Raw genomic sequence first — 17,055 nt, 5'->3', positions numbered from 1 at the left:
TATAGTGCGGAAAATACGGTAGATTTATAATAAACTTAATTTTAAAGAGTTGTTCTGTTATATATTCTGATGATCAATCCTTAATGGGTTTTTTTACGATGAGTCGTCCTATTGTCTTTCAAGTTGTGAAAAATGGGGCTGGCAACTTTTCAGAGTTGTCTGCCCGGGTGTCAGGTAAATATTTGTCATAAATTTCAATACATGTTTGGACTTCAACAGCACGTTAACCTAGTCTAGATCACCTTTTGTCCTGCGCCACGTTCAGTGACCTATCCCTGCACGTGTTCTTTCCGGCTAACGTGTGTTTGTGTTCTCAGCAAACACAAAGCGGCGATGCATTTGTGGCCTAAGGGCGTGCGGCCTCTCCATCGCTCTTCTCAGGTAGGACACGTCAGCCAGATGTCTAAATCCGACCTGTTTGGGCCCTCAGGGTGCTCTACATCGGCCTGGGTTGCAACACGGCGCGTTACCTTTACATTTCCTACCTGAAGAATGCCTGGACCGTGCTGCCCATGGAGGTTCTCCAAGGTGAGGAAATGATCGGCTTTAAAAATGTGGCTTGCCCAACTGCCGTAAATTCCGGACTATAGAGCGCACCTGATTATAAGCCGCACCCACCACATTTTAAGAGGATACCCGCTTTTGTACTTACACAAGCCGCACCTGTACATAAGCCGCATGCGCCCACATTATAACATGTAACACAATCACAAAATTAGCCCAAACCCGACTTTGAGTCCCGCGATAGTAACTGAATATAAAGTACACAGTCCAAAATCCACTGCCGGCAAAATGAACGGAAAATGATACCGGTACTTAAGGTTTGATGCAGACCTGCAGAGTCCGGGTCCCATTGAAAATAATCCAAGGGAAAAAAATGTATATTTCCAAAGGTAAGGGTGGGAAAAATATATATCTACTATTGTCCGCTGCGTTCACAAACACGTCTCACCTTTACTCCACTTCCCGTCAGCCCCCGTTGTTTTCGCCCCTTCTTTTTGATTCGCCCGTGAAATACATATCAAAATAAATCTCTAAAATAAATACATTACAAAAATATACAGTTGCAAATACATATTATACATGGTTACACATATTTACAAAGAAAGACGGTACACTGAGAGAGTTTTCAAAGCTTTAATAATAATATTATAACTTTCATCCCAAACCGTGCCTGTGAAGGGTAGCAAAACGCTACTAGGAACACGCTCGCAACACAGTAAACGTGTCTGTAAAAAAAAATATACAATACTTGTAGAAACCACGGTACGCCGTCCTCATCTTCCTCTTTATAACTGTTGCATCAAAGTCGTCTTCCCCAGTATGGGAAAGAGGCTTTGTTTACAGACGTCGTCCCACGCTCCCTTATTCAAAAACACGCTAGCAACACACTCACAAAGTAAAGTTTACGTGCAGTAGTTTTGTTTCTTTCTTTATCGGACTGCTCGATTACTTTTAGCTTGAAAGCTGCGTCATGTGCCTTTCTTTTTGCAATTTGCATGGTGAGGATATTTCTACGCTAATTTAATTTGTCCACAAGCCAAGAAGTTGCAGTCTTCCTCGGCGCATATATTCCACCGGTCTAAATCTTACCTTTTGTACTCAAGCGTCGCTGGCGGCTGTTAGAAAAATTACATAAATTGGCCGCATCACTGAATAAGCCGCAGGGTTGAACGTTTGGGGAAAAAGTAGCGGCTTATAGTCCGGAATTTACGGTACTTTTCTTGATTTGATTCATCCCGAGAAAAAAAACGGAATCCCATTTCCATCCATTGAAAATGATTAGGGATGCTCGATAACTGTTTTTTCCTACCGATAAAATCCTTCTTCTTTTTTTTAAAATCGCATGCTTATTTGGAAAAAAAAATCAAAACATACAAAACCAATTACTGTGTTATATGGACTATATGGCCTCATTTCCAAATCAGTCGTTGGTGTATTTCTTACACTATATAATTAACAAGTAAGAGCTAGGATTACATAAGAAAAAAACGTCAGAAAATTAAAAATATATACATTTCATAGAACATAAATTAGTATGAAATTAGGTTTCACGTTTAAAATGAAAAAAAAAAAAAAAAAAATTCTCTGGTGCCTCACTTATATTACAAAAAGGTAGAGAGGAGACACAACCAAGCTGTGCTTCTACTTAGTAAAGAAAATCTAAATACATTCTAATGCGGAACAGAAAGACTTTGGATCTTTCTACCGAGTGGTGTCGGCTGATTGAAAATTATAGCATGGCTAAAAGCATTATCTCGTCTCTCCGGTGCCTCGTGCATATTACGAAAAAGAGAAGAGGCGCGGTCAAGTTTTGCTACTCTGTACTACTATTTAAAAAACAAACTATTGAAATGAGGAATGCTTGGAATCTTTCAGCTACACGTCCTGAGCCATGCAATTGATTCTGGCTGAAATCTTTGATGTCTCGCACACTTTATATAGAGGTAGAGAGGAGACACGACCAAGTTGTGCCACTACTCGTAGAAAACAATCGAAATATATTCCAACGAGGAAGAAAAATGCTGAGAATGTTTGCAACAAGTAGTGTCAGCTGATTGAGTACTATAGCGTGGCTAAAAGTGACTCATTATCATGTCAATCCGGTAACTCTTGCACATGGTGAAGAGGTATTGAGAAGGCACGACCAAGTTGTGCTACTTTGTACTACTTTTGAAAATCAAAATATAACTAGTAAACTAAGTGCTTAGAATCTTATGGCTACACATCTAGAGCCATATGACTGATTCTGGCCCAGCTCTCTGGTGCCTCGTGCACATTATGAAGAAGTAGAGGGAAGACACGACCAAGTTGTGCCACTCCGTACTACTTTTGATATCAAAATATTATAACGAGGAACACAAATGCTTGAACTCTTATGTCACCACATCCTGAGCCATGCGACTGATTTTGGCCGAAATTCTCTGGTGCCTTGCGCTCATTATGAAGAAGTAGAGAGGACACACGACCAAACGATGCTACTACTCCTATGAAAACTCAAAATGTATTCTAATGAGGAACATAAATGTTAAGAATGTTTGTGACAAGTAGTGTCTGCTGATCGAATACTATAGCGTGGGTAAAAGTGACTCATTATAATGTGTATCCGGTAACCCGTGCACATTATGAAGAGGTAGAGAGGAGACATGACCAAGTTGTGCCACTCCGTACTACCTTCCAATATCAAATATCAAAATATTATAATGAGGAACACAAGTGCTTGAACTTGTTTGTCAACACATTTTTGGCCATGGGACTGATATTGGTCGAAATTCTCTGGTGCCTTGCGCTCATTATTAAGAAGTAGAGAGGACACAGGACTAAACGGTGCTAATACTTCTATAGAAACTCAATGTATTCTAATGAGGAACAGAAACGCATAGAATATTTGTAACAAATAGTGTCAGCTGATTGAGTACTATAGCATGAGTAAAAGAGACTCATTATCATGTCTATCCGGTAACTCGTGCACATTACCAAGAGGTATAGAGAAGACACGACCAAGTTGTGCTAGTCTGTACTACTTTTGAAAATCAAAATATAACGAGGATCCTAAGTACTTGGAATCTTATGGCTACACATTTTGAGCCATGCAACTGATTCTGGTCGAGCTTTCTGGTTCTCCGTGCTCATTATGAAGAGGTATAGAGAAGACAGGACCAAGTTGTGCCACTCTGTACTACTTTCCAATATCAAAATATTATAATAAGGAACCCAAGTGCTTGAACAAGTTTGTCAACATATTTTTAGCCATGTGACTCTGGTGCCTTGTGCTCATTATGAAGATATAGAGAGGACACACGACCAAACGGTGCTACTACTTCTATAGAAACTCAAAGTGTATTCTAATGAGGAACAGAAATGCTGGTTGAATACTATTGTGTGGCTAAAATTGACTCATTATCAGGCTTTTTTTTTTAATCCATCAGGCCGATAACTCCGATATTTAATTTCGTCGTTATCAGTTCTGTTTAATTATCGCGGATCCCTAAAAAACACAGTTGCCGTTTTCTCGTTTGCCGACAAAGACGAAGCTTCCGGAATATTCTACTGTTGTTTTCAGGTGTGACCCACGCGTCCGTTTGGGCGGCTTGCATTTCCTTCTTGAGCGCCGCCGTCCCGCCGCCGTTGAGGACCTCCGCTCAGGGGATCCTGCAGGGTCTCCATCTGGGACTGGGACGCGGCTGCGGGGCCATGGTGGGAGGGCTCCTGGTCGGAACTTTCGGTAAGAGCTCAGCATTGGCCTCGAGGATATGGAGTTTTCTGGACTACTAGTTTCTTTTTTGTTGTACTCGCTTGTTCTAAAACATTTGTTGTAGTAGAAACAGGGATCAGAGGCGTGTTCAGGAGAGTGGGTGATTGCTGTCGCGAGCTATCGCGAGCTTCTGAACGGCCAATTACTATTGAGTGCACGCGTGCGCTAGCAATCGCGGGAGAAAGGACGCTTACTCTAATTTCCAACATGGCGTCGACAGTGGAGAAGATAGAGGATCTCACCCTGACGAGTGCTGTTGGCGATGTAATATATGGTCTTGGTAATGTTTGTGAACAATGCAAGACAGCACTGCGTTTAGGATAACCTTAACTGTGTCAATATGCGAACTGTCGCTCATATCAGCCAACTCGCTCAAAGCAAGCTGTAGAACGAAATCCATTGTACTGTCGTCGGCCATTTTGGATTAGTAAGGCAAACAGTGAGCGATTACAACTTGTTCAGCAGTGCGCAGCAAGCAACTAACAAGAGACTACATGTCTGACCACTCTCCTGAACACGCCTCTGAATTTTCCGCGGATCTGCGGATTTCCGCTTTTTTTGAACCCCAAAGGCATTCCAACTTTATTGCTCTGGCGCACCCTGGCGGCCGTTAGAAAAATTGGCCGCCCTGGTTTATTCCTGGACCCTGGCTATTTCAGCTGAAAATAAAAATCTCCATTCTGATCCCTGTAGAAAGAAGAGGGGTCAGGAACCTTTTCGGTGTGGAGTGCCACTTTCAAATGTCATTGTAAATCAGTGTGCCACACCAAGATGACTCACACAACATTTCTTTTATATCCAACAGAGCTGTAATAAAACACCAGTCCAGATTTACAACATGGATAGACATTGAAATCGTATCCTTGATCAATTTATCTTCCATTATTCTTGTTCATCAATTAACTAAAAAATGAATGTGGAAAGGCTTAACGGGAGATCGACAGACGGGTCGGTGCAGCGTCTGCCGTCATTCGGACCCTGTACCGGTCTGTCGTGGTGAAGAGGGAGCTGAGCCGAAAGGCAAAGCTCTCGATCTACCGGTCGATCTACGTTCCTACCCTCACCTATGGTCATGAACTTTGGGTCATGACCGAAAGAACTCGATCCTGGATACAAGTGGCCGAAATGCAGGGTGGCTGAGTTCTCCCTTAGAGATAAGGTGAGAAGCTCAGTCATCCGCGAGGGACTCGGTGTAGAGCCACTGCTCCTCCGCGTTGAGAGGAGCCAGTTGAGGTGGCTCGGGTATCTAATAAGGATGCCTCCTGGACGCCTCCCTCGGGAGGTGTTCCGGGCATGTCCCACCGGCAGGAGGCCCCGGGGGCGGCCCAGGACACGTTGGAGAGACCATGTCTCTCGGCTGGCTTGGGAACGCCTCGGGGTCCCGTCGGATGAGCTGGAGGAGGTGGCTGGGGATAGGGACGCCTGGGCTTCCCTTTTAACGCTGCTGCCCCCGTGACCCGACCTCGGATAAGCGGAAGACAATGGATGGATGGATGGATGGAAAGGCTTGTAGACATCCATTACTTTAACTTCTTAGTACAAGAATCAACCAGAATTAACCATTCTTCATCAACTATAAATTACAATCAAAAAAACAAGTAATATGGAGAGCTACCATACCATTCATCAATGATATCTTATTGGAGAATATATCAAAATTTGAAATAACAGCAGCAAAGCAGAAGATGCATGGACACACACACACACACACGTTTCTTTAAATTATTCGCCATCAGTAAATGGTTTCCTGTGCTTTGCTATGCAGTGAGCAATGTGATAGCTTGCTTCAGTGGTGGCGTTTTTAGCAGTGACAAAGGTCTTCATGGTCTGTGTTTGTTTGCCGTACCTGGACACAGCGCGTTTTAATGTCTCTGCCATATCAGACTCATCCTTGAATACATGTTCATGTTTCGTTTTGTAATGACGTGTAACACTTGATGTGCGAGGTACAACGCTCTCGAGGCATAATGCACAAACAGTGCGGTCATTTTTTTTTTTGCACAAAGCCCCAGTCATCTGTCCACGCTGGCTGGAAAGAACGAGATTTTCTCGCTGGAGGAGCTGTCATGATTCGATCATTTATCGGCCCCGGTGTTTCTGTGGCTGCGTTACGGATCTTTCCTCCTCTGCGAGGCGTGGCGCAGACACGCCCCGACACACGAAGCAGAGGGGGAGGGGCGCTACCGTAAAGCCTCTAGATAACACTGCGCGCCACTGAAAATGTCTTAATTTCAGATAAATGCGCTTTAAAAAAAAAGAAATCATTGTTATTTTGCCGTGCGCTCGTTTGCCACTGGTTAACCTGTGTCATAGGTTGCCGACCCCTGTAGTAGAAGTATATTTTCATACTCTCAGAGGTTTTTACATTGCATCATTTACACTATTTGGCCTTTGACGTCATTTTCAAAATATTGTGTAAGTTATATAAGTTGTCTTGTTGATATTGTTATATGGTGTTTGTGTTTTCGTTACATTGCTGCTTTTTTGCTTTCACGGTGTTTCGATTATTTAATGATCCTGACATTTCCAAGCTAAAGTGTCGGTATTAGATCGATCAATACTACCATGTGCAGTGACTTGCGAAAACTATTCGGCCCTTTTGAACTTTGTGAGCTTTTGCCACATTTCAGACTTCAAACATCAAGATATAAAACTGTCATTTCTTGTGAAGCATCAACAATAAGTGGGATACAATCACTTTATTGGATATTTTTAAACTTTTTGAACAAGTAAAAAAATGAAAAAGTGGGGGTGCAAAATGATTCAGCCCCTTTACTTTCAGTTCAGCAAACCAGAAGTTCAGTGAGGATTTCTGAGTGATTCAATGTTGATCTAAATGACTAACGATGATTAGGGGAATCCACCTGTGTGTAATCAAGTATTAACGCACCTGCACTGTGATAGTCTCAGAAGTCTAAAGCGCAGAGAGCATCATGAAGAACGGGGAACACACCAGGCAGGTCCGAGATACTGTTGTGGTGAAGTTTAAAGCTGGATTTGGAAACAAAAATATTTCCCAAGCTTTAAACACCCCAAGGAGCACTGTGGAAGTAATTGGGGCGGCAGTAGCTCAGGAGGTAGAGCGCTCGTCTTTGGATCAAGGGATCCCAGTTCGAATCCCGGCTCGTCCGTGTTACATGTCGAAGTGTCCTTGGGTAAGACACTGAACCCCTAATACCCCCAATAAGCAGGTTAGCACCTTACATGGCTGCAATACAAGGCCGCTATTGGGAAATGTAGAGCACATTGTAAAGCGCTTTGGGAAGTCATTGACTTGAAAAGCGCTATATAAAATGAGGATCATTTCATTTCATAATATTGAAGTGGAAGGAGTATTAGACCACTGCAAATATACGAAGATCGGGCCTCCCCCCCGAACTCCTTGGGATTTTTAAAGCTTGGGAAATCTAAATCCAGCTTTAAACTTCTCCACAACAGTATCTCGGACCTGCCTGGTGTGTTCCTCGTTCTTCATGATGCTCTTTGGGCTTTAAACAGACCTCTGAGACGATCACAGTGCAGTTGCATTTATACAGAGACTTGATTACACACAGGTGGATTCCATTTATCACCGTTAGTCATTTAGATCAACATTGAATCATTCAGAGATCCTCACTGAACTTCTGGACAGAGTTTGATGCACCGAAAGTAAAGGTGCTGAATCATTTTGCACACCCACTTTTTTATTTTTTATTTGTTAAAGTTTAAAATATCCAATAAAGTGCATTCCACTTCATGTCCCACGTATTGTTGATGCTTCACAAGAAATTACAGTTTTATATCTTTGTGTTTGAGGTCCGAAATGTGGCAAAAGTTCAAGGGGGCCAAATAGTTTCGCAAGCAGCTGTATTTACTTGGATCGGATCATTACCAAAATTCCTAATGTCGGCCATCCCTAGTTTCTTGATGTGCCTTAAAGTCCAAAAAAGACGGTAATTTAAATTGTTTTGTTTTTTTTAAATCGGATTTTATTTACAAGGTATTATTAACAATGGGAAAAGAAAATGGCTGTTTTGTATTTATGCAGGAGCCGCAGCATCATTCCGGGGCATCGGCATGGCGTCCCTCATCATCCTCCTCATCTTCGTCCTCATCCAGTGTCTGTCAGGGAAAAAAGAAGGGAATGGTTAGTGAAGCGCTGCGAGTCTCTAACTAGTAATTCCGAGGTTACAAAAAACGGATTCAGGCCTTGATTGAAGGAATTTGGCTCTTTCTGACATTCCTGCAAAAGAATGTGTCCAAGGCGTACTCCAAAATGTCCTCGATACGAGAGGTATACAGTAATCCCTTACTGTATCGCGGTTTACTTGTCATTGTGTTCTGCGTTGTGATTGGCTGACCAGTTGCCCCACCCCTTTTCTGCTTGTAAACTGCAATTCAGCGAGGGAGTACTGCAGGGGTGTCCAAACTTTTCAGAAAACGGGCCAGATTTGGGGAGCTCAAAATGTGTGAGGGACAAGTTTTCAGCTTGGCATTCTTGGAACAGTCTCTAATAAATTCACCCCCCGTGAAAAGTGTGCAGTGCTTGGCGATTAGCGTCGCGACCTCGTAGCTCGCCTTTGTAGCATTTTCATTTGACTCAAAGCTGTGTCGTTAAAACAGCTTCAATTGCTTCACCTTTTCACAGTGTTTGTTTCTAATTAGTGTTTACTAGCCAGCTTGTTTTGTCTGGCATTGCCTCTTGATATCAAACCTTACTGTGTGGAATTTGCATGTTCTCCCCGTGCTTGCGTGGGTTTCCTCCAGGCACTCCGGTGTCCTCCCACATTCCAAAAAACATGCATTTCAGGTTTATTGGCCGGGGTAAATTGTCCCTAGGTGTGAATGAGCGAATGAGTTGTCTGTCTCTGTTTGCCCTGGGATTGGCTGGCAACCAGTTCAGGGTGTCCCCTGCCCAGTGCCCAAAGATAGCTTGGATGAGCTCCAGCACCCCCGCGACCCTACTGAGGATAAGTCGTGCAAATAATGGATGGATGGATGTCTCTTGATATTATATTCTTTGAAAACAGCCACAGTCTCTTTGCAAATAAGGCAGACTTATTTCAGATTTTGGTGAAAAACTATTCCAATTTCCGCTTGTCCTGGAAACTGCGGCCCTCACAGTCAACTTTTCTTCTTTTATCTACAGTCGCCATGTCGGAAATGCAGCGGGCTAAAATTTTCACCGAAATTCAGGGCAAGAAGGCCATAGAACTACTGCCACATCTGGTGAAATTATGATTTCTTTATTCTATACTGTGCTCAACACTACTGGCCGGCCAGTAGAAATTTTACCAGGGGCCATAAATGGCCCTCATGCTGGACTTTGAACATGGCTTCATTTCTGTAAATTGAGGTATTCCAAGGTCCTCTCAGAAAACCAGATTCTGGCCTAAAGGAATTTGTCTTGAAGTAATGCATTTTATGTCCAACACATTCTCCAAAATGAGAGATCTATATGAGAGGGAAAAAATGTCTTTTTTCTTTTCCCAGAGGACAAAATGTTGGCAGAGAACATTCCAGTTCCCTCAAGCCCGGTTCCCATCGCCACCATCGACTTGGTGGAGAACCAAAGCCCCCGAGGGAACGTCCCCCTCAACCCTCCGGTGGCCCCCATCAAGAAGACCAAGTACCAAGAAGATCAAGAGGACATCGCCCGGCCGGCCTGGGTGCTCTCCGGCGCCCCCTGGGTCACCATCGCCTTTGCCATCGCGCAAATCAAAGAAATGGTCTACGCCAGCAAAAACGGGCAGCCGCCGAGAGAGACGCAGGTGAGAACTTTTTCAGTTTAAGGTTCTTCGCCATGCCTGAGGTGTGAATTTCTGTTGACTTCCTGTGCGATGGTGTCAATCTTCTCACATCTGGCTTCCTCTTCTTTCTGCCGGTCTTCGTTTTTGCTGAAGAGAGGTGAGAGTCTTCTTGACGTGGGTTTGCATGTTTGTGGTGTGTGAAAAGTCTTAAGATCACTCCGGGTTTACCTCCTGCACATCAGGACCAACACTCACATACACTCAGTGTTCTGGTTTGCCCGCGTCCCTGCGTCCTAGACGCATCATTTTTGCTGGGGACGCAACTTTTTTGACACAAATTGTCATTATTACCCGATTACTTTTTTTTAACAAAGATTTACCGCACTCCAAACTTTTCGTCAGGCAGATCCGCCATTGTCGTTTTGGTCTCGCGGTTCGAGTTTTTGCCGATCTCGGCACACGAGATCTCGTTACAAGATTATGTCATTGTTGTGGTGCTTGTCGTCGACATGCCTCCGAAAAACAGTTAGTATTAGGCGCAAATCAACACATAATTGGTCATTTCTTCAGCGTCAGTAATAAGTCAAAACATAATGCAGAGAGTGATAACAACGGCATTAATTCCGGCACGAAAAAACGGCGGAGAAATTCTTTGGAAGATCGCGGAGGCAAGGAAAACACGCGTGTTGAAGCCAACGATTCGACGAAAGAAAATAAACAAAAAGAAACTCAGAGCAAGAAAAGGACTTTTCTGCCAAAATGGACTCCATTATATTCCTGGTTACGCTATGAGGAGGATGATAATGGATTGAAGGCATTACAACTGTGGCGGGACAGCAAACCACGAAGAATATATGAAGTGAAAAATTTGAAGTGATAACTGCTTTGTATTACCAATTAACTGTGATGATTAAAACTGCGTGAATATATAAATATTTCAGCAAAATTATTTTGTATAGTGTACAATATTGTGAACTGAAAAATCTGAAGTGATAACTGATTTGTATTACCAAACAACTGTGATGATTAAAACTGAATGAATATATAGATTTATATTATATATTTGTCGCCGATTTACAATTTCAATATAACACAAAATTTTGGGGACCCATAGATCTCTGATGGGACCCATAGATTTTTGAGCATGCGAGTCCCCGGGACTCATCACTTTTCACAGGTCAAATGAACACTGTACACTGATTCAGTCATGCGAATGCTAAAGTATTTCCAGGGTTGGATAGGGTTACTTTAACTGGATTACTTTCAATGACTTTTGGATGACTCCAATACCAAATATGCTAATACAAGACAAAAGAAACTAAGTAGGAATAAAATGATGACTAACAACATGTGGTAAGCTTCTCTGCTGGCTTTGATCTCTATAAGAGGAATTAGCATTTTAGCACAATATGCAATGTCCGGCAAAACTGGATTACTTTCAATGACTTTTGGATGACTCCAATAACAAATATGCTCATAAAAGACAAAAGAAACTAAATATGAATCAAATGATGACTCACAAGACGTGGTAAGCTTTCTCTCCTGGCTTTGATCTCTTTGATCTCCGGCAAAACGAACATCAAATGCCACAGAAACAAAATGAAAATCAATCCAAACAGCTTGCCAACATCATTTTTGCCTTTCTATGTGTTCCGTTACTCCCCAAGCCTGCACAAAATTGAGTCATTTTATTCACATTTAGTTTCTTTTGTCTTTTATTAGCATATTTGGTATTGGAGTAATCCAAAAGTCATTGAAAGTAATCCAGTTAAAGTAACCCTACCCAACCCTGCGTATACTTGAGTGTTGAATTGGTTTTGTTGTGTTTGAGAGTTTTCTACAGTTTTCCTAAGTGTGAGTTTTTTCCACAGTTGTCCTGTGTATGGTGTTTCTGTAGTCCTGTTCATGAGAGTTGTCCCATACAGTGGCTTGCGAAACTATTTGCCCCCCCTTGCACTTTGGGACCTTTTTCCCCCATTTCAAACTTCAAATATAAAGATATTAAACTGTAATTTCTTATGAAGCATCAACATTAAGTGGGACACAATCATGAAGTGGAACAAACTTTATTGGATATTTTAAACTTTTTGAACAAATAAAAAAGTAGGTGTACAAAATGATTCAGCCCCATTGAGTTAATACTTTGTAGCGCCACCTTTTGCTGCAATGACAGCTGCAAGTCGCTCGGGGTATGTCTCTATCAGTTTTAAACATGGAGAAACTGATATTTTGGCCCATTCCTCCTTGCAAAACAGCTCGAGCTCATTGAGGTTGGATGGAAAGCGTTTGTGAACAGCAGTTTTCAGTTCTTTCCACAGATTCTCAATTGGATTGAGGTCTGGACTTTGACTTGCCCGTTCTAACACCTTGATATGTTTTTGGGTGAACCATTCCATTGTGGCTTTTGCTTTATGTTTTGGATCCGTCCCAGTCTCAAGTCTTTTGCCGACTTCGTCAGGTTTTCTTCCAGAATGGTCCTGTATTTTGCTCCATTCAACTTCCCATGAATTTTAACCATCTTCCCTGTCCCTGCTGAAGAAAAGCATGATGCTACCACCACCATGTTTGACTGTAGGGATGGTGTGTTGAGGGTGATGAGCTGTGCTGCTTTTACGCCAAACATGAGGTCTGGCATTGTTGCCAAAAAGTTTGATTTTGGTCTCATCTGACCAGAGCACCTTCCTCCACATGTTTGGTGTGTCTCCCAGGTGGCTTGTGGCAAACTTTAAACATCACTTTTCATGGATATCTTTTAAGAAACAGCTTCCTTCTTGCCACTCTTCCATAAAGGCCAGAATTGTGCAGTATACCACTGATTGCTTTCCTATGGACAGATTCTCCCACCTCAGCTGTAGACCTCTGCAGTTCATCCAGTCTGATCATAGGCCTCTTGGCTGCATCTCTGATATGTTTTCTCCATGTATGAGCTGAAAGTTTAGGGGCACGGCCCGATCTTGGTCGATTTGCAGTGGTCTGATACTCCTTCCGTTTCAATATTATTGCTTGCACAGTGCTCCTTGGGATGTTTAAAGCTTGGGAATTTTTTTTTTTGTTTCCAAATTCAGCTTTAAGCTTCTCCACAACCGTATCTCGGTCCTGCCTGGTGTGTTCCTCGTTCAAATCCAGCTTTAAACTTCTCCACAACAGTATCTCGGTCCTGCCTGGTGTGTTCCTCGTTCTTCATGATGCTCTGTTGAAAAGTTGAAAATATCCAAAAAAGTGTGTTCCACTTCATGATTGTGTCCCACTTATTGTTGATGCTTCACAAGAAATGACAGTTTTATATCTTGATGTTTGAAGTCTGAAATGTGGCAAAAGGTCACAAAATTCAAGGGGGCCAAATAGTTTCATAAGCCACTGTAAGTATGAGTGTGTTAGTGTGTAGAGTGTTTTTAGAGTGTTTCTCTAGTTGTTATATGTATGTGTGTCCATGTAGTTTGCCTACGTATGAGAATGTCTTTGTAATTTTCTTAAGCATGAGAGTGTTTCTGGAGTTGTCCTACACATTATATTGTTTCTGTAGTTGTCCTATGCATGAAAATGTTTCAGTACTTGAACTATTAGATTTTTCTCTGGAGTTTTCATAAGTATGAGAGTGTTTTTGTAGTTTTACTAAGTATAAGAGTGTTTCTCTAGTTGTCATATACGTATGAGCATTTATGTAGTGCTGGGGACGATACTTAAAAAAAAAGAAACTAATTATAGTATTTTTTTAGTTATTTCAAAAAGTAACTGAGTTAGTAACTGAATTACTCTATAATAAAGGTAACAAGTGTAAGGTTTTAACATTTATTAGCCTGAAATCTGACTCCGAAGACACTTCACGTGTCTTGTCTCTAAACCCTTACAGTTGGAGCATGTCCAGAAGCCGGAGAAATTATTGAGCCGAGCGACGAGTATAGTCCACATATTAATTGATTTAGCCGAATCAAAGAGTTGAACAAATCGGGTCTTTCTGCCGTGCCAAAATTACAATCGTGTGTAGAAGACCCGGGAGCTCCAGGGTTTTCCCATGTTATAACAGATGGCGATGAAATGTTCACGCCCCATGACCAAGCCTCTGCCGATTGGTCCGCGCCATCGTGGATGCAAATTTCCCAACCATGATTTGAAGAATGGGAGGAGGGGTGATATGTCATCGTCCTACAGACAGGACGGTGCCAGGCACATATCCAACACCCCAGGCGAGGTGAAAAGTCATTGTTATCTGCACAGAATGGAACAAAAGGCACATACCAAAGCAAAGCGCGGTTTACCACACCCTTCTGCCGGAGTTCGCACTCGAACTCTGAAGTCAGATTTAGGACAAGTATATTTGGCTTATTTAAGATTGAGCAGTGTATAAAATGGTATATAACTTCACATGTTACCAGGGAAAGTAACTATTTCCGTTACCTAAATAAGTTCTTATATGTTAGAGAATTTGAAATATTTTGAGCAAATACGAAAACACCTCGTTTACTTATAGGGACGGGAATTCCGACTGTTTTTAGATAACTGGCCTTTTCGGCTCATTAAAAAGAGCCGGTGTGGTGCCTAAATCCGATTCCCTTGGAAAATCGGACTCACCTTTGCGATAACTATGCTTCTCAGCGCTGTGCTTACGACAGAATGTGTTTATGAATGAATGTTGATTGGCATGATCAAAACCAAAGCGCCATCGTATTTTATATAATAGGTTTATGAAGACATGCAAACGTCCTATTATTTTGAAGTAAGAGTACTTTTCCTCGTGTAAATTTTTTTGCCACTTTACCACTTGTGCGTCATGAAGTTATATGCTATTTTATGCACTGTTTCATTTTACGTAAAGTCAAATATACTTGTTCCAAAATCGGACTTCAGTGTTTGAGGGCAAACTCCGAGAGAAGGGTGTCGTGAACCGCGCTTTGCCTGGGAATGGGCCTTTTCTTCCATTCTGTGCAGATAACAATGACTCATCACCTCGCCTGGAGTGGTGAAGTATGTGCCTGGTACCATTCTCTCGGGAGGGTGATGACCTATCACCCCTCCTCTCATTCTTCAAATCATGGTTGGGAATGTTGCATCGATGACCACAGACCAATCAGCCAGAGGCTTGGTTATGGGGCGTGAACATTTCATCGCAATGAATTATAGAAGAGAATATTTTTTTTAGAATATAATATACCTTTATTGTCATTGTTACAAAATGGGTTAACATATTGTGACAACGAAATTGGGCATGACACTCCAGTTTCACACATTCACAGCGAGGTAAAAAAGCCAAGAAGATAAAGGAACAGAGAAGATAAGGTTATAAAACAAGGAGAATATGGTTATAGTTATAATTTTTTATAACAGAGGAAGACCCTGAAACCTTGTCGTCTACTGCACACAATTGTAATATTGGCACGGCAACAAAGACCCGATTTGTTCAACTCTTTGATTCGGCTAAATAAATTGATATGTGGACTTGACTCGTCGTTCGGCTGATTAAATTTCTCCGACTTTTGAACATGCTCCAACTGTAAGGGATTAGACAAGACACGTGAAGTGTCTTCGGATTTAGATTTCCGTGTAGTAATTGTTAAAACCTTACAGTCACAAATCCTGGTTTACTTCCATCACAACGGTGCATGCAAGCACTCTGTGCGCGCTGTCTTGGTGGTTGATATCGGCCCAGACCAGTGCTCCCTCTAAGCTGCGCGCGTGCACAATTGCGCACTGCTCGCACATTCTCAGCGCGCAAGAAAATCTAGCCAGCGCACAAAAATCAGGGCTCACAATTACTAATTAAGAAGCGACTTAAGTCAAAGTTACAGTGCATGAAGGTCAAAATACACGGGTTCCCCTGGCGTTGTGTCCTAAATGCGGTATTTTGAAGTCGAGTCGAAGTGGAACGAAGTTGAGTAAAGTTAGTAGAGATAGTCGAGAACCGGCTCCTTCAGCTCGGCTCACTAAAAGGAACCGGCTCTTTCGGGTCCTAAACGGCTCTTCGGGTTGTTTTTGCTTCTTTCATCCCAACATGACCAAATATTATGTAAAATGATGCACAAAATGACTTAAAGGAAGGGGGGAATAGAACAAAAAAGAAAAAAATACCAAAATGAAAAAGGAGTGAAAAGCTGAGAAAAAAAGAAACAAAAGGAAGAGAAAAAAAGAAGGAAAGGTTTAGAAAAAAGCCAGAAAAAAAAGAAATGTAGGAAAAAAGTCAATAGAGAACAAAAAGAAAAAAGTAACAGCTCAGAAAACACAATGAGATTTTTTTTAAAGGAATTTTTAAAAAAGTAGAAAAAAAACACGGAAAAAAGAAGAAAAAGTTTGTGTTGCATTCCAATAATTTCCAATGATATCAAGTGAATCTTGTTGCCAACATTGTACTTCCACTCAAAAATGTGATTAAGGACAGTTCTGTATCTTACAACCGACTGAATAAGCCCCCAAAAATGTTAATATTATGCGACAAAATATATCAGGAAATAAAAAGAAACGGATATCTTGTGAAAGAATTGTAAGAAGAAACGACGTTTGTAGGCAATCGTACATGAGTCAATTCATTCAAAAGAGAAAAATCATTTTGCATTGCGGGAAACTCAGCAAAATGTCAAGTTTTAGCCATGTTTGATAATGGATTAGTTGCCACACTTGGGATTATTGTTGCTCACAGTTGTTTCAAGCGTTGCTCACCGACTTTGTGTGAACGCTCAGACCCGTAAGGAAAATTACTGGGAACATTGGCCCGGACTAAAGCGAATCGTTTTCGGTCTTCGCAGGTTCCTAACGCCGGAACGGGGGCCTCGACCGCCACCGCCGGTGCAGGCGAGGGGGCCGGCCACACTGCGCCCGCCAACTCTAACAAAGAGTAGGAGACCCAAAAAAAACCCGAACTTTGCACCGATGACAAAGTGCCTCTTTCCTGCGATGGAGATTGATTTCAACTTTATTTAATTGAGGTTTTTTTGAAGGGCTGCTGGTATGAAGAAACAACCTATTGCATCAACTGTTTTGCTTGGTAAAAGTCCATTTTCATCTGCCTCGTCTTCCACATTCCCTGCATCAGTATTTAAATCCACCCTGAAATCGTTTGAAAAATAAAAAGCCAAAGAACTA

At 42.0% G+C, this 17,055-nt stretch overlaps 1 protein-coding gene and 1 long non-coding RNA gene across 2 annotated transcripts in view; both read left to right on the top strand.

Moving 5' to 3' along the window:
• LOC148368580 (major facilitator superfamily domain-containing protein 6-A-like) overlaps window positions 1-10,002 on the top strand; it is a gene marked incomplete at its 3' end in the record, with an annotated part of 22,349 nt that extends 12,347 nt beyond the window's left edge. The window contains exons 4-7 of the mRNA XM_088329710.1: window positions 431-528; window positions 4,064-4,225; window positions 8,283-8,381; window positions 9,728-10,002. Coding sequence (XP_088185836.1) covers window positions 431-528; window positions 4,064-4,225; window positions 8,283-8,381; window positions 9,728-10,002 — 634 coding nt within the window. The remainder of the gene's footprint in view (window positions 1-430; window positions 529-4,063; window positions 4,226-8,282; window positions 8,382-9,727) is intronic.
• On the top strand, window positions 10,003-17,055 carry LOC148368579 (uncharacterized). The gene is made up of 2 exons (XR_015849942.1): window positions 10,003-10,141; window positions 16,719-17,055. It is a non-coding gene; the product is annotated as an uncharacterized LOC148368579 (long non-coding RNA).

Source organism: Urocampus carinirostris, chromosome 3, assembly GCF_059441175.1.
Source record: "Urocampus carinirostris isolate Australia breed hairy pipefish chromosome 3, RoL_Ucar_1.0, whole genome shotgun sequence".
Classification (NCBI taxonomy): Eukaryota; Metazoa; Chordata; class Actinopteri; order Syngnathiformes; family Syngnathidae; genus Urocampus; species Urocampus carinirostris.
Note: the sequence above shows the minus strand (reverse complement) of the source record. Positions and strands in the feature narration are given on the sequence as shown.